Below are 26,162 nucleotides of genomic sequence, written 5' to 3'. Positions count from 1 at the left end.
CCATACCCCTGTCTGCGCATTATGCCCTGAATATATTCTACCATGCCCAGAAACCTGCTCCTCTTATTCTCTGTCCCCAACGCTCTAGGCGACCAGTTTTGATAGCCTTTAGCCGCACCCTCATACTACTCCTTCTCTGTTCCGCGGGTGATGTGGAGGTAAACCCAGGCCCTGCATGTCCCCAGGCACCCTCATTTGTTGACTTCTGTGTTCGAAAAAGCCTTGGTTTCATGCATGTCAACATCAGAAGCCTCCTCCCTAAGTTTGTCTTACTCACTGCTTTAGCACACTCTGCTAACCCTGATGTCCTTGCTGTGTCTGAATCCTGGCTCAGGAAGGCCACCAAAAATTCAGAGATTTCCATACCCAACTATAACATCTTCCGTCAAGATAGAACTGCCAAAGGGGGAGGAGTTGCAGTTTACTGCAGAGATAGCCTGCAAAGTAATGTCATACTTTCCAGGTCCATACCCAAACAGTTCGAACTACTAATTTTGAAAATTACTCTCTCCAGAAACAAGTCTCTCACGGTTGCCGCCTGCTACCGACCCCCCTCAGCTCCCAGCTGTGCCCTGGACACCATTTGTGAATTGATCGCCCCCCATCTAGCTTCAGAGTTTGTTCTGTTAGGTGACCTAAACTGGGATATGCTTAACACCCCGCCAGTCCTACAATCTAAGCTAGATGCCCTCAATCTCACACAAATCATCAAGGAACCCACCAGGTACAACCCTAACTCTGTAAACAAGGGCACCCTCATAGACGTCATCCTGACCAACTGGCCCTCCAAATACACCTCCGCTGTCTTCAACCAGGATCTCAGCGATCACTGCCTCATTGCCTGTATCCGCTACGGAGCCGCAGTCAAACGACCACCCCTCATCACTGTCAAACGCTCCCTAAAACACTTCTGTGAGCAGGCCTTTCTAATCGACCTGGCCCGGGTATTCTGGAAGGACATTGACCTCATCCCGTCAGTTGAGGATGCCTGGTCATTCTTTAAAAGTAACTTCCTCACCATTTTAGATAAGCATGCTCCGTTCAAAAAATGCAGAACTAAGAACAGATACAGCCCTTGGTTCACCCCAGACCTGACTGCCCTCGACCAGCACAAAAACATCCTGTGGCGGACTGCAATAGCATCGAATAGTCCCCGTGATATGCAACTGTTCAGGGAAGTCCGGAACCAATACACGCAGTCAGTCAGGAAAGCTAAGGCCAGCTTCTTCAGGCAGAAGTTTGCATCCTGTAGCTCCAACTCCAAAAAGTTCTGGGACACTGAAGTCCATGGAGAACAAGAGCACCTCCTCCCAGCTGCCCACTGCACTGAGGCTAGGTAACACGGTCACCACTGATAAATCCATGATTATCGAAAACTTCAATAAGCATTTCTCAACGGCTGGCCATGCCTTCCGCCTGGCTACTTCAACCTCGGCCAACAGCTCCGCCCCCCCCGCAGCTCCTCGCCCAAGCCTCTCCAGGTTCTCCTTTACCCAAATCCAGATAGCAGATGTTCTGAAAGAGCTGCAAAACCTGGACCCGTACAAATCAGCTGGGCTTGACAATCTGGACCCTCTATTTCTGAAACTATCTGCCACCATTGTCGCAACCCCTATTACCAGCCTGTTCAACCTCTCTTTCATCTCGTCTGAGATCCCCAAGGATTGGAAAGCTGCCGCAGTCATCCCCCTCTTCAAAGGGGGAGACACCCTGGACCCAAACTGCTACAGACCTATATCCATCCTGCCCTGCCTATCTAAGGTCTTCGAAAGCCAAGTCAACAAACAGGTCACTGACCATCTCGAATCCCACCGTACCTTCTCCGCTGTGCAATCTGGTTTCCGAGCCGGTCATGGGTGCACCTCAGCCACACTCAAGGTACTAAACGACATCATAACCGCCATCGATAAAAGACAGTACTGTGCAGCCGTCTTCATCGACCTTGCCAAGGCTTTCGACTCTGTCAATCACCATATTCTTATCGGCAGACTCAGTAGCCTCGGTTTTTCGGATGACTGCCTTGCCTGGTTCACCAATTACTTTGCAGACAGAGTTCAGTGTGTCAAATCGGAGGGCATGCTGTCCGGTCCTCTGGCAGTCTCTATGGGGGTGCCACAGGGTTCAATTCTCGGGCCGACTCTTTTCTCTGTGTATATCAATGATGTTGCTCTTGCTGCGGGCGATTCCCTGATCCACCTCTACGCAGACGACACCATTCTATATACTTTCGGCCCGTCTTTGGACACTGTGCTATCTAACCTCCAAACAAGCTTCAATGCCATACAACGCTCCTTCCGTGGCCTCCAACTGCTCTTAAACGCTAGTAAAACCAAATGCATGCTTTTCAACCGGTCGCTGCCTGCACCTGCATGCCCGACTAGCATCACCACCCTGGATGGTTCCGACCTAGAATATGTGGACGTCTATAAGTACCTAGGTGTCTGGCTAGACTGCAAACTCTCCTTCCAGACTCATATCAAACATCTCCAATCGAAAATCAAATCAAGAGTCGGCTTTCTATTCCGCAACAAAGCCTCCTTCACTCAAGCCGCCAAGCTTACCCTAGTAAAACTGACTATCCTACCGATCCTCGACTTCGGCGATGTCATCTACAAAATGGCTTCCAACACTCTACTCAGCAAACTGGATGCAGTCTATCACAGTGCCATCCGTTTTGTCACTAAAGCACCTTATACCACCCACCACTGCGACTTGTATGCTCTAGTCGGCTGGCCCTCGCTACATATTCGTCGCCAGACCCACTGGCTCCAGGTCATCTACAAGTCTATGCTAGGTAAAGCTCCGCCTTATCTCAGCTCACTGGTCACGATGGCAACACCCATCCGTAGCACGCGCTCCAGCAGGTGTATCTCACTGATCATCCCTAAAGCCAACACCTCATTTGGCCGCCTTTCGTTCCAGTACTCTGCTGCCTGTGACTGGAACGAATTGCAAAAATCGCTGAAGTTGGAGACTTTTATCTCCCTCACCAACTTCAAACATCAGCTATCTGAGCAGCTAACCGATCGCTGCAGCTGTACATAGTCTATTGGTAAATAGCCCACCCTTTTCACCTACCTCATCCCCATACTGTTTTTATTTATTTACTTTTCTGCTCTTCTGCACACCAATATCTCTACCTGTACATGACCATCTGATCTTTTATCACTCCAGTGTTAATCTGCAAAATTGTAATTATTTGCCTACCTCCTCATGCCTTTTGCACACATTGTATATAGACCCCCCCCTTTGTTTTCTACTGTGTTATTGACTTGTTAATTGTTTACTCCATGTGTAACTCTTTGTTGTATGCTCACACTGCTATGCTTTATCTTGGCCAGGTCGCAGTTGCAAATGAGAACTTGTTCTCAACTAGCCCACCTGGTTAAATAAAGGTGAAATAAAAAAAATAAAAAATAAAATATAACCAATTAATCATTTCCTTTAATGTATTATTTGGTGGGGAAGCTTTTTTTTTTTTTAACTGTCCCTGGAAGATGCTTAAGAAATGAATGTCAGTTGAATGACAGATTAGGCCTTGATTGAAAACACTGCCAGCCTGTCAAGAGAGACTGCCAAAGCCAGACAGCAAAGAACTCCAGAGGATTAAATAAGAGGATAAACTATTGACTTAATAATAATCACTCTTAGCTTTTCTCCATGAAGCTCTCAGAAGTTGTCAGTAGAGAGTGCCAAATGCTTTAGATTTCTTTGCAAAGTAGAATCACTGGGGTTGATGTCGGCATATCTGTCAGGCGGACAATGTTTGACTACTAGTCGGATAAAAGACCAATACTCATGTAAAAACAAAAAATAATAATACATTAGGCTGGAAAGTAGCACATCAAACAGACTCTCCTTTTCTTTGTGGTTGCTTGTTGTTCTGCTCCTTGAGGAATCATTGTCTGTATAAAAGTCGCCTCCGGCGTCAGAAATAGGCTTTGGCTAAAAGGTCATTTGCATGTAAAAGGACCCATGAGCACCAACATGTGAAGTTCATAGAAGCATGTCAAATTGGTTGTCCAATGAAAGCGAAGAGTCTATACAGTTTCAAACTTAAGACATACTGTGTATACAGATTTCAACAATTTTCCATCCTAAACATTAGGAATAAGCAAAGGATATGATATATTGTCAAACAGATTGAAAGGGGTCTTTGAAAACATCTACCAGAAAACGTCTTAAGGGTATTAGAAATACATCAAAACACCATTTTGAAGTCAATACCCCTGCAAACTAATATCAACACATATTTCATTTCAGAAAAAAATGTCTGCCTTCTCTAAGTTTCAGAAACATTGCCTTGTAACTCAGTTACCAAAATCCCACATATCTTAAAGATATATTCTAATTTCTCTCCCTCACGAGGGAGAATAATGAAAGCTAACAGAAGTAACAAGGTAGGCCTATCAATTAGTTACGGTGTTTTTACTGATCATAATTCATAAAACGCTAAATCCTGTTACCTAATTGGTAACAGAATTTCTGAAAAATCAGTAATGGAATTGGTTGCAATCGGAAATCAAAGTAGTCACAAAACACAGTTGGGTCACCTACTACGGTCCTCCTTTCCACTGGCATACTGTTATGTTCAGCTCAATACTATTTTCTTTCTCTTTCTGTCTGGTGGTCAAAGCAAGATGTGAAAACAGTCTGTACTCTTCCCCTCTCCAATTAACTTCTCTAGGGTAGGGGGCAGCATTTGGAATTTTGGATGAAAAGCGTGCCCAAATTAAACTGCCTTATACTCAGGCCCAGAAGATCGGATATGCATATAATTGGTAGATTTGGATAGAAAACACTAAAATTTCCAAAATTGTTAAAATAGTGTCTGTGAGTATAACAGAACTGATTTGGTAGGTGAAAACCTGAGAAAAAACCATTCAGGAAGCAGAATTTTTTTTGTGTGTAGTTTTCTATTCAATGCCATTACAGTATCCATTGACTTAAGACTCAAATTGCAGTTCCTATGCCTTCCACTAGATGTCAACTGTCTTTAGAAATTGTTTCAGGCTTATATTCTGAAAAATTAGGGAGTAAGAGGAGTCTGAATGAGTGGACACTGCCACTTTTTCATGCGCGCAACCGAGAGAGTGCCTTTCTTGTTTAACTTTTATATTGACAACGTTATTGTCCGGATGAAATTTTATCGATTATTTGGGCTAAAACCAACCTGAGGATTGATTATGAACATCGTTTGAAATGTTTCTACGAACTTTACGGATACTATTCAGATGTTTTGTCTGCCTGTTGTGACTGCGTTTGAGCCTGTGGACTACTGAAGAAAACGCGCAAACAAAACAGAGGTTTTTGGATGTAAAGAGACTATCGAACAAAAGGAACATTTATTGAATAAATGAATGTCTTCTGAGTGCAAACATATGAAGACCATCAAAGGTAAGGGATTAATTTTCTCTATTTCTGACTTGTGTAACTCTTCTACTTGGCTGGTTACTGTTGTAATGGTTTGTCTGCTGGGCTATGTTCTCAAATAATCGTAAGATATGCTTTCACCGTAAAGCATTTTTGAAATCTGACAGTGGTTGGATTCACAAGAAGTTAATCTTTAAACCTATGTAAAATAGTTGTATCTTTTCTGAATTATTATAATGAGTATTTCTGTATTTGAATTTGGCACTCTGCAATCTCACTGGATGTTGGTCAGGTGGGCCACATATCCTAGAGAGGTTAATGTCACCTCTCCTAGCTCTTACTGACACCTACCCATGAGCCACCTCTTTATATTTACTGTAAGCAACATCCAAGAACGTTGAAGGTAGTTGAAATTTGGTCAGTTGGCCCTGGCCTTGATTTAAATGTCCACATATGTCATTCTTTGGTCCAGTCCGGACCAGCCTTGCTTTCAATGTTCACAGATGTCCGGACCGGCCTTAATTTTGCCCAAACAGACATCCGTCATTGGACCAAATCTGAACCATCCTCGATATCTATTTTTCACATGTTTGGACAGCACAGTACAGTAGAACACAGTAGAGTACAGTAGAGTTCAGTATACTAATGTACTGTGCTATACTGTTCTGTACTCTACCTTGCTGTACTATGATGTCCAAATGTGTGATTGGTTCAGATTTGGTCTAGACCGGACCAACCAAATGTGGTCTTGATTGGTGGCGGAGCTCATTAAAATATTAGCCAGTATGTAGAAAACCCAAATATTCAAAAAAGGAGGATATTGCATATTTCAACCTTTGTGTACCTATTTAGGATAAGTCACCATGAAAAGAACATTCATATCCAATATTATGCATGTATGTAGTACAGATCAGGGACCCACGATGTTACCGGGTGTAAATCCACTTCACCTACTGTAGTTCAATAACCTAAATAGATTTTTTTCAAACTCAAGGTGTCATGGTCATAGCTGACAACCCATTCTTTCTGCAGACATGTTGAATTTTAATGTGGAGCAGATATTTAACAGAGTTCTTGGAAAATGTGGTCAAACTGAGGGAGATTTAACTGAAATTCTGTTACCAAACTCTGCATCTGTACAGTACTTCCAGTAAAATGTGTTTGTAAAATGTTTAACGTAAACCGGTAAAAACAGTCCTTGTGCATAGAGTTGTATGGTTTGACATACATTTTTAAGTGACAAATCGATGATGTCGCCGTTAACATTAGGGCAATCCCAAGCTAACTTACATATCTAAACTCTTAGAGACTCCCTATCAAAGCTGCTACAAAACTGGGATGCCATAAGGATTTCACAACCTACTGTTTACAGTGAATGGAGAACGTTGTTTTTAGTAAGTAGCCTATTTTACAAGTATAACTCATGTCCTTGATTTCAGTAACACCAAATGTCTTCATTTTGAGCCAGTTGGAGCATAGCAGGACTGGGACGATACCAGTAGTGATATTTTCTCTTTTTGGTCCTTCAAAAACCTGCTATATGTAAAATGTTGTGTACTATAGCTTGGGAAATAAATAAATGTTACTCTGAATGACAACATAATTGTTTCCTAAAGGAGTTAAATCCGCTTTACTTGCCGTGATACTAACGAGTACTGGTATCGTCCCAGCCCTTGAATCTAGTAAATTCCTGTAAAAAAATATGTACCCAATTTTTTTTTAAACAAAATGATAGTGACAGCTTTAGCTGAGTATGAACATTTGAAACACCTTTCCTGGAAAGGGTCAGGATTATGGTGAATAAAAGAGCCAAGGAATTTGTATACAAATCAAGATGCTGGAAGTAGAGACTGGTGGCAATCTACCTTAGAAAAAGGATTCCATCTTAATATGTTAAGTATAGCCACTCATTCAAACTTATCACACAGACTGGTCTATAGCCAATGTGTAAGGGAGATATCACTCCATTGTTTACAAATGTCGCTGAAATCATATTAGTCCATGCACCCTACCAGTACTGATGAAAAACTGGATGGCTATATAGGATGAATGTAGAACACATTTAAGGTAAATCATCTTGAACAGACACTTCTCACACTGAGTAAACAGAAGTTAGAGATTTACAATGCAAAGCAGACAGCAAAGTATGCAAATAATAGGACAATGCAATCTTGGAACACTCCCCTTAACCGAATCATGGGGTAAACTCAATCTTTCTCAAAATGTAATATGTGGCAAACTACATTGAGTAGTTTCCACATATTATGTAAAACCAACAGCCAGATCAAGGCTGATTGGCCATAGAGTAACACGTTGTCTGTCTGTGTGCTCTACTCAGACCTCCGTTCTCCATGAGGAATGCTAGTTTTTCTCAGTTGAATCAGCCGTGTATCATTACCCCTTTGCATTACAAACGGAAGGTCCCGCACCCAGTGTCCCTTATGACTGTGCATCACCCTTCTATTACAGGCTGAATGGCCTTAGTCATCACAGGCGAAGGTGCTGCACACATTCCTCGCAAATGATAGCTTCTCACACGCATACACAATCTGGTAATTCCTCAAGTGACATGGCTCCCCCCACCCACCATCACCAGCCCTCTCTCTGGGTTGAAGGTTTGCTATGGAGATGTGAATAGGTGGCATTTCAGAGCTCCTAACAGCTCTGGAGAACAGCAGATCCTTGGCTGGGGGCCAAGTCCTCATGGTTACCACAGAGCAGGTGCAACTGCCTCTTTCCTGTGCACTTGTGTCTGGAAAAAAAGCCTTCTGTCTGTTTGCAGGGGGCTTGGAGGCGACTGAAGAAGTTGGAAAATACATAAATGTCAGCAAGCTAAGTATCAAGAGAAGCACCTGTATAAACACCAGGTTTTATTTCTAGTGTTGTTATTTTTAGATCCAGGCTAGGTTGAGGAGACAAGAACACTCCAAGCCAAAGTGGAGCTATTTAAATCAGTACCTTCGGTTGAGAAGGATTAGGACACGCCTGAAATAAGATTTGGGCTAGACTACTTTTACTGACCTGTGTTGCAGACAGTGACCGATGATGGAAGGCAAAACAAGTGAACCCAAAATAGGGGATAGAGCATTTGAGAACAGTGAGGATAAAAGGGAACACAGACTGACAAATGCTAATCTTTCAATCTACCTAAATAGGTTTCAATCTCTCGCTCAATATTCAGCCAGACTTGTATATAATATTGGATACTAAACCAGAATAGAACCGTTTGTTCAATTATTTTTACGTGGGCCAAACATCTTTTTGATCTCTCATCAGTGACTGAAGCTTGACAAAAGCTTTAGTGAGTTAACTAAGCTATACGAGTAATTCCACCTTAAAGAGTACAAGAGGGTTGACACTCAACATCTCAGATTGTTCTGAAATAGTTTCTGCAGTTAGAAACAGATCAGATTAGCATTCCTGAAACATTATTTTGTTGAAATATAATTTAATCACTGAGAAATTAAGCTAATTTATTGAACCCAAATTGGCCATTTTATTTTATAGGCAGATAGCCTAGTGGTTAGAGTGTTGGACTAGTAACCGAAAGGTTGCAAGATCGAATCCGCGAGCTGACAAGGTAAAAACAAATCTGTCGTTCTGCCCCTGAACAAGGCAGTTAACCCACTGTTCCTAGGCCATCATTGAAAATAAGATTGTTCTTAACCGACTTGCCTAGTTAAGGTAAAATATATATATTTTTAAATATAATCTTCAGAAAATATAGAATATAGAACCCAACATCCAATTTGCACCATAATCTTTCATAACAATGAGTAAGACATGAGGAATCCATGAATCCCACACACACACACCACACCAATCCAACAACAAATATACAGTATCAGTTCTCTATGTCTAACAAGTAGTATGGAGCTGCTGCTTGGAGTATTGCTTCTTCATCTTTTTTTTACGTATTTTGTAAAAGAAAAAATACCTTTATTTAACTAGGCAAGTCATGTTAAGAACAAATTATTTTCAATGACGGCTTAGTGGGTGACTGAGAAAATTAAAGTGGGTTAACTGCCTGTTCAGGGGCAGAACGACAGATTTGTACCTTGTCAACTCGGGGATTTGAACTTGCAACCTTCCGGTTACTAGTCCAACGCTCTAACCACTAGGCTACCCTGCCGCCCCGTGAATGTGAATGTGGTGATGTTTTTCCCTGTTCAGATAAAATGGCCATTGAAGTCACTTGCATTATTTACCATAAATTAGTGATTAAGAACAAAGTTTTACCCAATAGATGCCGCTGTTCCTGCTACTGCCACCACACCCTTAAATAAATTTAGCTGGATTCTTGTGTTTATTAAATGGATCACATCTTCTTTGCAGCTTTGGGTAGAAAGCCAATAACTTTTGCTCATGATGAAAATAAATGGTGTGGTCATCCTCACAATTCAAACCAGTCCTCTTGGAAAGCAATTCAGTTAGTCTTTTTTCGTAAGATGACATTTTTTAAACAATACAAAAACATATATACAAAGGACAGCATACAGATGCACACAAACATCAATGACATAACACCTGCCCAGACACACCAGCTCACACCCATCTCCAGCGCTCGCATCACTCTTCCCCACATGGCCTCAAACTACACCATTTTAATTATCTCAGTCACCCACGCACATTCAACATTAAGATAAAGCATTTGACCTTTCCATTAGGTTAAGGATGGAGGATTTGTTGATTTCCAGTTATGTATAGTTTTTTTTCCCAAGATGATTGACAAGAAAAATATCGTCCAACCCACCGGGTATCTCACTGCACCCTCATATGCCATGTCTTGAAATATACAGACAGACTGATTAAAAGTTTGTTTACATTGTAATACTTCTGAATGACAACTTTCTAGCTCCACCCATAACTTTTGGACTTCATGGCATTGTTTGTCCTGCTCTTAGGCTTAATTTGTGTCCAGAAAACAGCGCCCCTGTGTTTGGTTTATTGCCTTCAAAAAAGGTCTGGATTAGTTAGAACATTCCTGTTGAACAAGTGAACCATTAGGCAACAGCAATTCTAATGGTTTCAACGTTATGGTCTCTAATGGTCTTCGATGGTAAAAGTCCCAAACAAACACTGTATAGTGTTTTGTAATGGGTTGAATGGTAAATGTCACTGTTCACACTACATATAGAGATGTCTTTTTAAATATTTTTTTTGAAAACCATTTGAGTGCTATGCAATGGTTTAGAATTGTATTATTTTATTAGGGTTGTCACATTTTAGTCACTAGCTAATTTCTCATTCAAAAGTTTGGGACTTGTAGGAAAGGTCTTCATATGGGAACTGCACCATACCAATAGCCATCTCAGAGAGCTGCCATTTGTTGGACTATTCAAGGAGAGTTTGGTTGAGAAGGACAAACGAAATTGCTTTCGTGGAGGACTGGCTTGACCACATAATTCATTTTCATAATAAGCCAGAGCTATTGGATTTCTACCCAAAGTTGCAAAGAAAATGTTGTGATCCATTTAATGAACACAAGAGACAATTAAAATGGATTAAAGGGTGTGGTGGCAGTAGCAGGAACAGCGTCATGAACAGCAGCAGCCCCCCCACCCCCAAGATAGCGTGTTAATCAGTGGAGGCTGGTGGGAGGAGCTATAGGAGGACGGGCTCATTGTAATGGCTGGAATAGAATAGAGCCAAACATGTGTTTTTCATATGTTTGATACCGTTCCATTTCAACCATTTCAATGAGCCCGTCCTCCTATCGCTCATCCCACCAGCCTCCACTGATATGAACATAAACCATGGCAACACACAAAATGTGTATAATAGCAGGAAATTCACTTTTTTTTAAAATAATTTCTCAGCCTCATTGCAAAAATGTGTAGAATAGCTATACAACTCTGTTCCATGGCAATTGGAGGAAATTAACTAAAATATAAACATTTTATCGTAACCTCATGGCAAAATCTGTACAATAGTATGAGATTAGTTATGGAACTGCAATTCTTGCTCAGACCTTGAAACTGCAGTATGCCACTGACCCATACATCTTATGGTCTGAGTTGACATTGGACACACGGATTTGGTTTGTCATTGAATAGAAGTTAGCCTCCTGGGGATAAAATAAAATGAACATAAATTATGTTCATACAACATTATAAACAAACGTACCTTTAACTTGACTCTCGTAATCAGCAATGATTTCTTTATCCTTTTTGAACTTTGTATTAGACATTTTCAGGTCGATTCAGAGTAGTTCGGAAGTTAAACTATTAGTCAACACAAAAAAAGTTCCTTTTCAAGAAAACGTTCAGTCCATTGTCCTACGCGAGTAGACTATTGCTGGAAAAGACAAGGCCAACACGAAATCCTGATATCAATCAATGAAATCACTGATAACCGCTGGCTATGCCGCGTCAGGCAGAGCGAAGATGTCGAGTCGGTGCAACAGCATAACCTTTGATAATCAGATCAAACAAGCAGTAAAGTACAACATTACAATTTTCAACGCAGGTAGAGAAGGCGCGAGGTTTTACTGCACGCTGAGTAAAACCAATATATAGTATGTAGACTTTAATCGTATACTTCCTTTGGTGCTCTAGTTTCCCCGGTCCCACACTTCACATTTGCCTCGTTGTTTTTCACAGACAAGACTGACTGCAGCTCAGCTGCGGGAGAGTCACTGTGGAAATGGGAGGGATCGAAGAGGCATAACGGAAACAAGACATGGATTGACATGTTTTTTGTCTAACCAGTAGGGCCGATTACAGGGGCGGACTTGGCCAAGAATTCGGGCCTGGCATTTTATCCACACCAGCCCACATCACTGCGATCCGCCAACAACCCTATACCAGCCCATGATTTGGTCGGACCCCCCCCCCCCCCACCTCCCCAAAAAAGGAACCTTGTCTGGTCTCAACTTAAAATTGAGTTAAAATTGAGTTAAAATTGTAGAAAAACTGCCATTTCTAAATTTGGTTGAGCATCAGCAGTTTTTCTCTTATGTCAGTCACTGACAGTCACTCAATTATCCATGTCAGCTAACAATGTTCAGATTGGTAGTTAGTCTAACCAGCTATCTAAACTTAGCTTTAAAATTGCACATTTCTCTCAGCCTCATTGCAAAATGTGTAGAATAGCATGAGATTAGTTAAGTATACAACTTCTACATTTTCTATTAGCCTAATGAAAAAATGTAGAATAGCAGGACATTTGCTTTAAAAACACTCGATTATCTCAAGCTCTTTGCAAAATGTGTAGAATAGCATGAGATTAGCTTTAGAACTTGGTTGTGCATCAGCAGTTCTTCTCTTTTTATGTCAGTCACTGACAGTCACTCAATTAGCCATGTCAGCTACAATGTTTAGATTGCTGGTTCGTCTAGCCAGCTATCTAAACTTGTCTTAATCATGGCCGAATACCAACCGGGCACGTGCCCAGGGGCCCTGACCTCCAGGGGGACCCTCGATGACTTTGTTAGTCTTTCCCACTCAGATATCATATTAACATGACATAGCATAAGTCCTTACAAAATGTGTAGAATTGCACAAAATTAGCTTTAAAACTGAATTTTAAAAATGCTATCTTCACCCCGCAATATGGGTAGAATTGCAGGAAATAAGCTATAAAACTGCAATGTTTTCTCTCCGCCCCATGGCAAAATGTTTAGAATTGCAGGAAATGTTTTTTTAATTTTTATTCTCTCCACTGTTAAGAGGGAGGACAATAAAATGTTTTGCTACGAGAAGGGGTGCCCCCCCAACTAAACCTTGCTTCGGGCCCCCAAAAGTCTAGAGCCGGCCCTGCAAGGCTCCCAGTACCAGAGGCAGCAAAGCAACCCCACAACATTATCAAACCTCCCCATAATTGATTGTAGTGAGGATGTTATTTCCTTTGAATGCTTCCTTTGGTTTTTGGTAAACATAGGAAGCAGGGGCGGATCCAGGAGAAGTCCCCCCCCCCCACACACAATTACGGTGGCACCGTAATTGTGGAGGACAGGTTTGTGGTAATGGCTGGAGCAGAATGGGTGGAATGGTATCAAACACATGGTTTCCACCTATTTGATGCCATTCCATTTGCGGCGTTAATGACATTATTATGAGCCGTCCTCCCTTCAGCAGCCTCCACTAGTGTCTTTCCCGCAATTGCATTTTCAAACGTTATATGACCAGGACACATTTCTCTCTCAAGTGCATGGGGGAGAGGAGAGAGGCTCACTCATTACAGCAGCAGGCCCCAGCAAAACAGACACGGGGGGCACAGCACACACTTTCATTACAGGACTCATGAGGATAATGCACTACTGTTTGACCGAGTCATGGCTTTAGCCACCTGAAAATAGAACGTTTAGAGTGAGAGGACAATGTAGAATGTGCTCTTTCTATGTTTACAGGCACCCTTTCCATGTTTAACCATCCATGATCTTGGCTCTCTAACTGATGACAGAGTCGGAACAGGTCTATGCCGATGCTGCGTTTTCACTTTGAATGTGAGTTCGCGTGACCTCAGCTCAGCCTATCATTAAACCGGGCCTGACAATCTTGGTAGGGGTACCGGTCATTGCTCAATGACCAGCCAAAGGCTCATCATAGATTAGTATAACAGAGAAATTGTGAGTAAAAAAATATATATTTTAAATATCACCTTAACAGGCCAATGGGCCACCGGCCTTGTCACCTACCATTTATTTATTTTTGTATATATATACAAATATTTTTGTGTGTCAGTTTTGTGTGTACAGCCCATCTGGAATTTGCCAGAATTGCTAGATGGCCGATTATGTATTCTGATAATATCGGGGAAATCCCTGCTAGAAGTTCCCCAGGTATGTACAGGGTGTGATCCACATATACATACTCCCCAAGGCAGTGTTGACATTATAAACACGGCTGTTCATTGCATCAAAGTGGCACCAGGGAATTATTATACAAATTAGGCCTCACCTGCTACCAGTGTAACAATATTTCCATTGGTGAAATAGCTTTGGCGGTTTCTACACTTCAAAATGGTTTTGTAAAAATAAAATATATTCCATACAATATTACAAGTCACCCATCCATCCACTAATCTGTGGTGTGTGACATAAACCTCAAATTAGGTGCGTCTACTGTATGAGACTAGAACCAACAGATCAGTGAAAATATATGTATGAAATGATCTTATGTAAAAAGTGACATCAACTTACATCAGTTGTTTTCTTTAACAGGATCAACATCCCTGATAAGGCCCCTATGAGAATATAGAGCATATTTGGTGTTCAACATGCTTTTTGAAAAGAGACCTTTTAATATTTTCAACTATTCCCATTGTAACTGAGTAACAATTGTGTACATTATGGGGTTTTCTCGTTTGGGCAAAAGACCGTTTTCCGTCCTCCGTGACCTGGAAAACGATAAGTGGTAGAGGAGTGCCAATTCGTTAGTAGACAAATGGAAGTGTCCTCCCTTCCTTGATTGCCAACTTTCATTGAGGATACTCATGTGTATCCTACCACGGAAGAGTTTTGAAATCTGCCACACCACTTTTGAATCACCTTTTGTTGTGTCAGAAGATAAAAACATGTTTAAAAACAACATGTTACTTTATTGCAATATGTCCGTTTACACAGTTCTTTTGGAATCCACCCCTGTAAACATAATTTGCCTAATGACGCGAGCGGAGAAGGACCGTCTCATTTCAAGCAAACCACTTTCCATCCATCACCAACTCTCCTCGATTAACTTGGACCCTTTTCAAAAGGAGGCGAGAGAGGACGGAGGAGAGGACGCAAGAGGTGAGAGAAGACGGAGGAGAGAGGACGCAGCAGATGAGCAAATCTAATTGAGAAAAGGTCCATCTATACCTACATTGAACAAAAATATAAACGCAACATGTAAAGTGTTGGTCCCATGTTTCATGAGCTGAAATAAAAGATCCCCGAAATTTGCCATATGCATAAAAAGCGTATTTGTCTCAAATTTGGTGAGCATTTCTCCTTTTCCAAGGTAATCCAAACACCTGACAGAAGTGGCATAGCAAGAAGCTGATTAAACAGCATGATCATTACACAGGTGCACCTTGTGCTGGGGACAATAAAAGGGCACTCTAAACCAACCGGACAGCTGATGAAACTGTGGGTTTGGACAACTGAAGAATTTCTGCACAAACTGTCAGAAACCATCTCAGGGAGGCTTATCTGCATGCTAACCATCCTCAACACGGTCGTAAACGACTTCAGTGGGCAAGTGCTCACCATCAATGGCCACTGGAGATGTGTGCTGGATGGATTCATCCCGGTTTCAACTGTTCCCGGGCAGCGGGAATTATATCCTGTGGGCGAGTGGTTTGCTTATGTCGACGTTGTGAACAGAATGCCCCATGGTGGTGGTGGGGTTATGGAATGGGTGGGCATAAGCTACAGACAACAAACACAATTACATTTTATCTATGGCAATTTGAATGCACAGAGATACCGTGACGAGATCCTGAGGCCCATTGTCATGCTATTCATCTGCCGCCATCAACTCATGTTTCAGCATAATAATGCACGGCCCCATGTTGCAAGGATTTGTACACAATTCCAGGAAGCTGAAAATGTCCCAGTTATTCCATGGCCTGCATACTCACCAGACATGTCACCCGTTGAGAATTTTTGGGGTACTCTAGATTGACGTGTACGACAACATGTTCCAGTTCCCATCAATATCCAGCAACTTCGCACAGCCATTGAAGGGGAGTGGGACAACATTCCATAAGCCACAATCAACAGCTCAATCAACTCTATGTGAAGGAGATGTGTCACACTGTATGAGGCAAATGGTGACCAACAGATGCATATCTATATTCCCAGTCACAGACTAGGACCTAGTGAATTCATTTAAATTGACTGATTTCCTCATATGAACTATAACTCAGTCAAATCTTTGAAATTGTTTCATGTTGCGTTTATATTTGCTCAGTATATATATATATACTCCCCAAATATACAGTACCAGTCAAAAGTTTGGACACACCTACTTTACAAATTTTTTTTGTGAAGAAATCAAAACTATGAAATAACACATTTGGAATCATGTAGTAACCAAAAAACTTTATATTTGAGATTCTCCAAAGTAGCCACCGTTTGCCTTGATGACAGCTTTGCACACTCTTGGCATTCTCTCAAACAGCTTCATGAGGTAGTCACCTGGACGACATTTCAATTAACAGGTGTCCCATGTTAAAAGTTCCTATTGTGAAATGTCTTTCCCTCTTAATGCTTTTGAGCCAATCAGTTGTGTTGTGACAAGGTAGGGGTGGTATACAGAAGATAGCCCTATTTCCCCCTCAGGAAACTAAAAAGATTTGGCATGGGGTCCTGAGATCCTCAAAAGGCTCTACAGCTGCAACATCGAGAGCACTGGTTGCATCACTGCCTGGTACGGCAATTGCTCGGCCTCTGACCGCAAGGCACTACAGAAGGTATTTTGAATGGCCCAGTACATCACTGGGGCTAAGCAGTCTGCCATCCAGGACCTCTACACCAGGTGGTGTCAGAGGAAGGCCCTAAAAATTGTCAAAGACCCCAGCCACCCCAGTCATAGACTGTTCTCTCGACTACCCATGACTCCTGAACAGGTAATCAAATGGCTACCCGGACTATTTGCATTGTGTGCCCCCCCAACCCCTTTTTATGCTGCTGCTACTCTCTGTTTATCATATATGCATAGTCACTTTAACTATACATTCATGTACATACTACCTCAATTGGGCCGACCAACCAGTGCTCCCGCACATTGGCTAACCGGGCTATCTGCATTGTGTCCCGCCACCCACCAACCCCTCTTTTACGCTACTGCTACTCTCTGTTCATCATATATGCATAGTCACTTTAACCATATCTACATGTACATAATACATCAACCAGACTGACTAACCGGTTCCTGTATGTAGCCTCGCTACTTTTATAGCCTTGCTACTGAATATAGCCTGTCTTTTTACTGTTTTATTTCTTTACTTACCTATTGTTCACCTAATACCTTTTTTGCACTATTGGTTAGAACCTGTAAGTAAGCATTTCACTGTAAGAACTACACTTGTTGTATTTGGCGCACTTGACAAATAAACTTTGATTTGGTAGAAAACCAAGCTCAAATAAGCAAAGGGAAACAACAGTCCATCATTACTTTAAGACATGAAGGTCAGTCAATCCGGAAAGTTTCAAGAACTTTGAAAGTTTCTTCAAGTGCAAAACCATCAAGCGCTATGATGAAACTGCCTCTCATGAGGACCGCCTCAGGAAAGGAAGACCCAGAGTTACCTCTGCTGCAGAGGATAAGTTCATTAGAGCTACCGGCCTCAGAACTTGCAGCCCAAATAAATTCTTCAAGTAACAGACACATCGCAACATCAACTGTTCAGAGGAGACTGGATGAATTAGGCTTTCATGGTTGAATTGCTGCAAAGAAACCACTACTAAAAAACACCAATAAGAAGAGACTTTCAATGGTGGAAATCTGTCCTTTGGTCTGATCAGTCCAAATTTGCAATTTTTGGTTCCAACCGCCATGTCTTTGTGAGACGCAGAGTAGGTAAACGGATGATCTCCGCATGTGTGGTTCCCACCGTGAAGCATGTAGGAGATGTGATGGTGTGGGGATGCTTTGCTGGTGACAGTGTCTATGACTTATTAGAATTCAAGGCACACTTAACCAGCATGGCTACCACAGCATTCTGCATCGATACACCATCCCATCTGGTTAGCGCTTAGTGGGACTATCAATTGTTTTCAACAGGACAATGACCCAACATACCTCCAGGCTGGTAGGTTTGAACAAGGAGAGTGATGGTGCTGCATCAGATGACCTGCCCTCCACAATCACCTGACCTCAACCTAATTGAAATGGTTTGGGATGAGTTGGACCGCAGAGTGAAGGAAAAGCAGCCAACAAGTGCTCAGCATATGTGTGAACTCCTTCGACACTGTTGGAAAAGCATTACAGGTGAAGCTGGTTGAGAGAATGTAAAGAGTGTGCAAAGCTGTCATCAAGGCAAAGGGTGGCTACTTTGAATAATCTTAAATATAAAATATAGATTTTGATTTGTTTAACACTTTGTTTATTACATGATTCCATAGTGTTGATGTCTTCACTATTCTTCTATGTAAACTTTTCACTGGTACTATATATTCAGCATACAATGTGTACTGAAATTAATGTGGTTCTTTTGCTCCATCTGCTGGTGATCATGTTATGGTACAGATACATTTTCTCTCGTCTCATGAAATTAATAAAACATTTACAACTTGACTAATATTACACGTTTTAATAGCAAAACAAACAGTTTACAACATTTCACAGAAAACAAGATGCAACAGGAACAGTGTTAATCATTTTTCAAGCTCTAATACATGAACCTCTCTTTCGTGTCATCTGAGCGTCCCAAAGATTGGAAAGCAGCTGCGGTCATCCCCCTCTTCAAAGGGGGGACACTCTTGACCCAAACTGCTAGAGACCTAGATCTATCCTACCCTGCCTTTCTATGGTCTTCGAAAGCCAAGTCAACAAACAGATTACCGACCATTTTGAATCCCACCATACCTTCTCCATTATGCAATCTGGTTTCAGAGCTGCTCATGGGTGCACCTCAGCCACGCTCAAGGTCCTAAACGATATCTTAACCGCCATCAATAAAAAACATTACTGTGCAGCTGTATTAATTGACATGGCTAAGGCTTTCAATTCTGTCAATCACCACATCCTCATCGGCAGACCCGATGAGGATCTCAAATGATTGCCTCGTCTGGTTCACCAACTACTTCTCTGATAGAGTTCAGTGTGTCAAATCGGAGGGCCTATTGTCCGGGCCTCTGGCAGTCTCTATGGAGGTGCCACAGAGTTCAATTATTGGGCCGACTCTCTTCTCTGTATACATCAATGAGGTCGCTCTTGCTGCTGGTGAGTCTCTGATCCACCTCTACGCAGACGACACCATTCTGTATACTTCTGGCCCTTCTTTTGACAGTGTTAACAACCCTCCAGACGAGCTTCAATGCCATACAACTCTCCTTCCGTGGCCTCCAACTGCTCTTAAATACAAGTAAAACTAAATGCATGCTCTTCAACCGATTGCTGCCTGCACCTGCCCGCCCGTCCAACATCACTACTCTGGACGGTTCTGACTTAGAATATGTGGACAACTGCAAATACCTAGGTGTCTGGTTAGACTGTAAACTCTCCTTCTAGACCCACATTAAGCATCTCCAATCCAAAACTAAAACTAGAATTGGCTTCCTATTTCGCAACAAAGCATCCTTCACTCATGCTGCCAAACATACCCTTGTAAAATTGACCATCCTACCAATCCTCGACTTCGGCGATGTAATTTACAAAATAGCCTCCAATACCCTACTCACCACTGTGACCTATACGCTCTCGTTGGCTGGACCTCGCGTCATACTCGTCGCCAAACCCACTGGCTCCAGGTCATCTACAAGACCCTGCTAGGTAAAGTCCCCCTTATCTCAGCTCGCTGGTCACCATAGCAGCACCCACCTGTAGCACGCGCTCCAGCAGGTATATCTCTCTGGTCACCCCCAAAACCAATTCTTCCTTTGGCCGCCTCTCCTTCCAGTTCTCTGCTGCCAATGACTGGAACGAACTACAAACATCTCTGATACTGGAAACACTTATCTCCCTCACGAGCTTTAAGCACCAGCTGTCAGAGAAAGCTCACAGATTACTGCACCTGTACATAGCCCATCTATAATTTAGCCCAAACAACTACCTCTCCCCCTACTGTATGTATTCATTTTGCTCCTTTGCACCCCATTATTTCTACTCTACTCTCTACTTTGCACATTCTTCCACTGCAAATCTACCATTCCAGTGTTTTACTTGCTATATTGTATTTACTTCGCCAACATGGCCTTTTTTTTGCCTTTACCTCCCTTATCTCACCTCATTTGCTCACATCGTATATAGACTTGTTTATACTGTATTATTGACTGCATGTTTGTTTTACTCCATGTGTAACTCTGTGTTGTTGTATGTGTCGAACTGCTTTGCTTTATCTTGGCCAGGTCGCAATTGTAAATGAGTACTTATTCTCAACTTGCTTACCTGGTTAAAAAAATGTGAAATAAATCAATTTAAATAAAAAAACAGCATGAAAAGATGAGGTTATGGTTTACCACAGGATATGGTTTGCTGCAATTGCACTGGAGATAGACCTACTCCTGTCACAATAACAAGCCCTACACAGTTCAAGGACAGGTCAATGATAAACGTAAAGGAAAAGGAGATAGCCACCCGACAAATTTCTAGATGGAAAAAATATCAGAGGAGGCTGGTGGGAAGAGCTATAGGAGGAAGGGCTTATTGTAATGGAATAAATGGAATGTCAAACGTGGTTTCCATATGTTTACTGTGTTAGATACAGTTCCATTAATTTCATTCCATTCCAGCCATTACAATGAGCCTGTCCTCCTATAGTGCCACCCTCCTCGGGTAAAAATACAATAACTGGGCCTTACTGAAAGGTTGAATACAATGTTGCTTTGGAGTGTGCATTTAGCAAGTAGTTCAAGAGCAACTGAAATCCCTAATCTTTTAAGTTACAACATAAATACATGTAAATCTTGAACTATGTCAAATAAATTATGGAGAACAACAAGATTTACAGCCACCTCATTCTAATATAATTCACCCATAGCCTGAAATCAATGTTTTGTTTGAACATTATCTTGTGAGAGACAGTTGTCAGCTACTAGTGGAAACCTTACAAAATGGAGCCATAAGCCCACAAAATCCACAAAAATGTGGCTTTTCTCCCTTAAACACACTGCCAATGAGATCCACAGAGTACCTCGTAATTATGTGCCATTTTGTGTTTTACTCTGAGCTTTAAAAAGATTTAGCTGTTTTTGAAGAAGGTCTCCTCTAAGACCTCGGTGAACCTGTCCTTCATCTGCTGGCGGAAACTGCTATACCACTCCAGCAGTTTCCTCCTCCTCTCAGTCCTTTCCTCCTGGCTCATCATCTTCTCCTTTTCCAGGAGGCCTGGAAGCTCCTTCCAGTCTTTGAGAAAGATGAAGGGGGCTCCTGCAGCTTTGAGGAGACGCAGTGGGGAGCTGCGTGCAGCAGAGCACCCACCTGGGGTCACCATGTCTTCCACCACGGGTACGGAGCCGTAGGCACAGGCCTCGTAGATGCGGTAGCACTCCGTGTTGATTCCCACGGGGCAGAGGGTGAGCTCGCTTTGGGCCAGGGCTGTCTGGTACCGTCTCAGACTCTCCACTGTCTCCTGAGGAAGCCACCTGATGCAGAAGAGGAGGAATATTAACGTCTAGTGAGCAGGGAGTTTGTTTAATGTATTACGTATTTAAACAGTGCTTCTGTATATATATATATATATATAGTACTTGTAAATTCCCCTTTGCGCTTCATGAATTTTTAAATGCAAAGATCAAAAAAGGGTTGAACTTCTATTTGAGCGTGCTGACTCAATTGATATTTCACTGGTAAACAAAGCCTACCAACAAAAGTAATTCCACTGAAGTGAGCTACTAGAGGTCCAAACCTCATTGAGAAAGACAGGATGCAAAAATTGGACTTAAACCCATTATTGTGAATTGATACAGTGCTTGACAGTGACAGCATAGCATAGTGAAATACTTCTCTCTGCCAGTAGTGATGCACTCTTTGTCCAGTCCGGTTTGTTTCAAGATCCCCATGAGTGTTTCCCTCGAGGAGTTCTTGTAGACAGTTCCCAGGAAGTTACAGAGGAAGGGCCTTGTGGAGCTCACCATATGGGAGTTTGGCATGACCACAGGAAACTGCCTGTATCTGAACAGAGCGGGCATACAAGTCCACTTTTAAAATGTGCTCCTTTCTGGTGCAATGCTTTACCTAAAATGTTAAAATGTACTATTATGTAGCCTACAATGGAAACACGAGTGAAAGAAGGGAAAAGTGGCCTCCCGGGTGGCGCATTGGTCTAGGGCACTGCATCGCAGCGCTAGCTGTGCCACCAGAGACTCTGGGTTCGCGCCCAGGCTCTGTCGCAGCCGGCCGCGACCGGGAGGTCCATGGGGCGATGCACAATTGGCCTAGCGTCGTCCGGATTAGGGTGGGCTTGGCCGGTAGGAATATCCTTGTCTCATTGCGCACCAGCGACTCCTGTGGCGGGCCGGGCGCAGAGCACGCTAACCAAGGTCGCCTGGTGCATGGTGTTTCCTCCGACACGTTGGTGCGGCTGGCTTCTGGGTTGGATGCGCGCTGTGTTAAGAAGCAGTGTGGCTTGGTTGGGTTGTGTTTCGGAGGCTTTCGACCTTCGTCTCTCCCGAGCCCGACTGGGAGTTGTAGCGATGAGACAAGATAGTAATTACTAACAATTGGATACCACGAATGTGGGGAGAAAAAGAGGGTAAAAAAATATTTTAAAAGTACATGGTGAGGGAAGAAAGACAAACAAGAAATGCAGAATTCTGAAACATGAGAAACAATCTCAGAGAAACCTTCAAACTAAATCAGGGCCTGTATTAACAAACCATTTCAGAGTAGGAGTGCTGATCTAAGATCAGGTCCTCTTTCCATATAATTATGATCTCAAAGATAAAACTGCTCCTAGATCAGCACTCCTTCTCTGACACTTTATGAATAAGGGTTCAGATAACCTACGTGGCAACTCCGAGGGGCCACTGGAAGACATCCTTGTTGTTAACCCAGGGGCTGTCATAGACCAGGAAGAGCAGGTCCACAAAGCCCCCGTGCCTCCTCAGGTAGGGGCTGATCCAGTCATTGGTGCAGCGCTCGCTGCCCAGCAGAACCACAGCCACACGATTCACAGCGTGGAACTGCATCAAGGTCTGGACATGCTGCAGCCACCGGGTGGCGTAGGAGATCTTCTGCTGCTCCCGGCCATTCAGCACTAGAACAACACTGTCTGTGTCCAGAGGAACATGGCCTTGGATCACCGCTGGACCTGTGTAGAAACTATAGATAGACAGACAGACAGACAGAGAGAGAGATGGTGGGGTGGAGGGCTGTCAGATTAGCTGACATCCGCTAGATCATATGCATCTTATATTGTGATTGGAGTCTCATTTGTGATGCCTTACCTGAAATCTATCTTTCCCACTTGTATCTCCCCCTCTCTCCACTGTGCTTGTATGTCGGTGGGGTTGAGGGGACCTTCTAAAATATGTTCCCAAAGGTAAAGTCCTGATAGAAGAGAGAAGTTACTTCAGAGGGACAATATCCATAACAATGTTTTTTACTCCATAATGTAACCTAACATTGTAAGAGGAAGCATCAAACAACAAAAAGATACCAAGCAATATTGTACAACTTATCACAGAAGATCCGTAAAAAGGCATTACCTATGGCCGCTTTCCCCCAGATTTGAACTTTGTATCTCTTGGGCCTGTTCTTGTCAATGTGCTCCTGGTATTGTCTGAAAGCCTCCCTCTGTTTGTGCAGAGCAGAAAGCGCATTAGCCTGCTCATCCTCCCAAGGGTTCCACACATCATCCCCAATGTAAGGAGCCACAACACCACCACCTGTAATCACCAAACAGCAGTACAATAACACTTATTGGAGCTAGCTAGTTAGTGGTTTTCAAATAGCCAATTCACATGACCAGTCCATAACCATGTGAGAGTATTCACGTGTTGACTGTATATTATCATATACAACATTGGACATGACCCGCAAACTATGGACAGTGAGTTTATTTTGTCAGATAAGTAGCTAGCTAGGTAATTTACCTGAGGTTGCGACTGTAATTTTCTTCACCACTCTGTGGACACGGGTGATCACCTTCGTATTAAAAAATACATTGTATGCAGCATACAAGGAAAACACCACATAAACGAAAACTATCAGGATGAATATTTTTCTGTGATGTTTTTTCATGTTTTCCGTCTCACGTTACCATTCTGCACTCGAGTATCAGTTAAAGTGACCAATCTCTGTACAGCTCGTTGTCTCGGAAACACTGAGAAAGCAATCAAAGGCGACTGTTTACAGTTCAAGGACCCAGCTCAAAGGCTGGCATAAGATTTGCCGGAGAAAAATGATTCCCCTTTTGGAATTCATCTACGTGAAGCATGTTCTTCTTACCGTCAAACAGAACCGATTTTTATTTTGATAATAAAACGACTCGTTGGGCATAATTGAAATTAAATACAAAACAAATTGCTTACAAAGATGTTATAAGAATTGAGACTGCGCGCTGAAACATAATCCCGGATGTTACCCAGGACGTACCTAAGGCGGAGCGAGCTGCCAGTTAAGGCAAAGACAGAAACTGCTTCTCCTTTATAAATCCACTATCACGCTCGTAGGCGATGTCATGGCGACGTTGGCGAGCGAAACTCACGCACAGAAACACATAATCGGGTCTAACGGTCGACACACGCCAAACTGCGCATGTCATCAAATCAAAGGCAATCCAATATAAAATAGTGTTTGACGAAAATGAAAAGGTGCAGTTGGAATGTCGATGTATTTGATAACATTCCACATATTCAGCTCCAGCCATTAACCCGAGCCCACCCTCCCCAATTAAGGTGCCACCAACCTCCTGTGGTTTCCATCCCAATTTTTTATGTGAGTAAAGTCACACCATCCCCCGCAAAAAATCAAAACAGCTGTGATGGAAACAGGTATTTTCGGTACAATTTTATAAATGCCGACAGATAATTTGTTCATTCGACATGGTGGGGTCTTCTTGTGTTGGTCAAATTAATAATGCGAGAAATGGTGGTGGAACGCCTTTATGCGCAAATATTGATATAATAACCATCATATCAAAGTAAACGCGATGGTATGGTGTGTGTTCCTCCCGCTATGACTTGGGAAACCATGCAGTTCATTAGGCTACAGATTAAATAAAGGATAATGAACTTCACAGGGAGGTGAAAGTGCACAGGGGGTCTTGATGCTCCTTTCCAATAAATATTGAGGGTTTTATTTTGGTGACATGATGATTGATGCTTGACTGCCTTTTGACAAATAAAAATATGCATAATAATCTCATCATGTAGACCAGGGGTGTCAAATTTATACCACGGAGGGCCTAGTGTGTGCAGGTTTTAGTGTTTTCCCTTTCAATTAAACCCGAGGTGTGGGGTGGTCCTTACTAATTAGTGACCTTGATTAATCAATCAAGTACAAGGGAGCAGTGAAAACCCGCTTATGGACTTTTGAAGTGAAGAGTTTAGATTTTTGTAGCAAAGCACCGTTAAAAGGTGTCATCTCTGATGTTACGTTGGATGTGGAGGCCTCGTGGTTACGATGAGCATACCAGGAGTAATTGGAGCACACCGAATGAACCGTGTAGTGGATGGGGGAAAAGAAGAAAACCTGTCAGTATTATTTATGTTTGACGAAGGGTATCTCCCTTCACATGTGAAAGTGGGGATATGTTAAGATATGCGGCGAAAGCTTTTGTGTTCAAGCCGTTGTTTTGCCGAAATTGCTAAAGGTATGGACATGTATCAAGTGTGTGCCGAAGGAATGTTGTTGAAGAATCTGAGGGTGTACAATGTTGTAATTGTGATGGCAACCATGATCTCAATTCCCAGGAGTGCCCGGTTAGGATAAAAGAGTATGAAGTGGCAAGGGTCAGGGCTATACAGCAGGTCTCCTACACGGAGGGTCAGGGCTATACAGCAGGTCTCCTACACGGAGGGTCAGGGCTATACAGCAGGTCTACTACACGGAGGGTCAGGGCTATACAGCAGGTCTCCTACACGGAGGGTCAGGGCTATACAGCAGGTCTCCTACACGGAGGGTCAGGGCTATACAGCAGGTCTCCTACACGGAGGGTCAGGGCTATACAGCAGGTCTCCTACACGGAGGGTCAGGGCT

General features: G+C 42.6%; 2 protein-coding genes across 3 annotated transcripts in view; both read right to left on the bottom strand.

Annotated features, from left to right (window-relative positions):
- LOC109889539 (SLIT-ROBO Rho GTPase-activating protein 1) overlaps positions 1 to 12,017 on the bottom strand; it is a 158,798-nt gene extending 146,781 nt beyond the window's left edge. For both annotated transcript variants that reach the window (XM_020481031.2, XM_031822956.1), the window contains exon 1: positions 11,500 to 12,017. In XM_020481031.2, coding sequence (XP_020336620.2) covers positions 11,500 to 11,563 — 64 coding nt within the window. In that variant the 5' untranslated portion in view covers positions 11,564 to 12,017. The remainder of the gene's footprint in view (positions 1 to 11,499) is intronic.
- An 8,386-nt stretch (positions 12,018 to 20,403) lies between these two features.
- On the bottom strand, positions 20,404 to 24,765 carry rxylt1 (ribitol xylosyltransferase 1). The gene is made up of 6 exons (XM_031822955.1): positions 24,056 to 24,765; positions 23,669 to 23,848; positions 23,408 to 23,510; positions 22,968 to 23,282; positions 21,963 to 22,133; positions 20,404 to 21,604 (listed from the first exon to the last, which is right to left on the bottom strand). Exons 1-6 carry the CDS (start codon positions 24,201 to 24,203, stop codon positions 21,202 to 21,204), a joined length of 1,320 nt encoding a protein of 439 aa, XP_031678815.1. The 5' UTR covers positions 24,204 to 24,765; the 3' UTR covers positions 20,404 to 21,201.
- Between the last annotated feature and the right edge of the window lie 1,397 nt (positions 24,766 to 26,162).

Source organism: Oncorhynchus kisutch, linkage group LG4 (genome assembly GCF_002021735.2).
Source record: "Oncorhynchus kisutch isolate 150728-3 linkage group LG4, Okis_V2, whole genome shotgun sequence".
NCBI classification, from domain to species: Eukaryota; Metazoa; Chordata; class Actinopteri; order Salmoniformes; family Salmonidae; genus Oncorhynchus; species Oncorhynchus kisutch.
The sequence above is the reverse complement of the archived record's forward strand: the minus strand, read 5'-3'. Positions and strand labels throughout refer to the sequence as shown.

What these genes read in the sequence shown, in the direction of transcription:
- rxylt1 (XM_031822955.1), bottom strand. Translation starts at nt 24,203, where the DNA reads ATGAAAAAACATCACAGAAAAATATTCATCCTGATAGTTTTCGTTTAT. An exon ending in GTGGGAAAGATAGATTTCAG is followed by an intron (nt 23,283 to 23,407) that starts GTAAGGCATCAC and finishes GTCTATCTATAG; the next exon opens with TTTCTACACAGGTCCAGCGG. An exon ending in TGGCCCCTCGGAGTTGCCAC is followed by an intron (nt 22,134 to 22,967) that starts GTAGGTTATCTG and finishes CGCTCTGTTCAG; the next exon opens with ATACAGGCAGTTTCCTGTGG.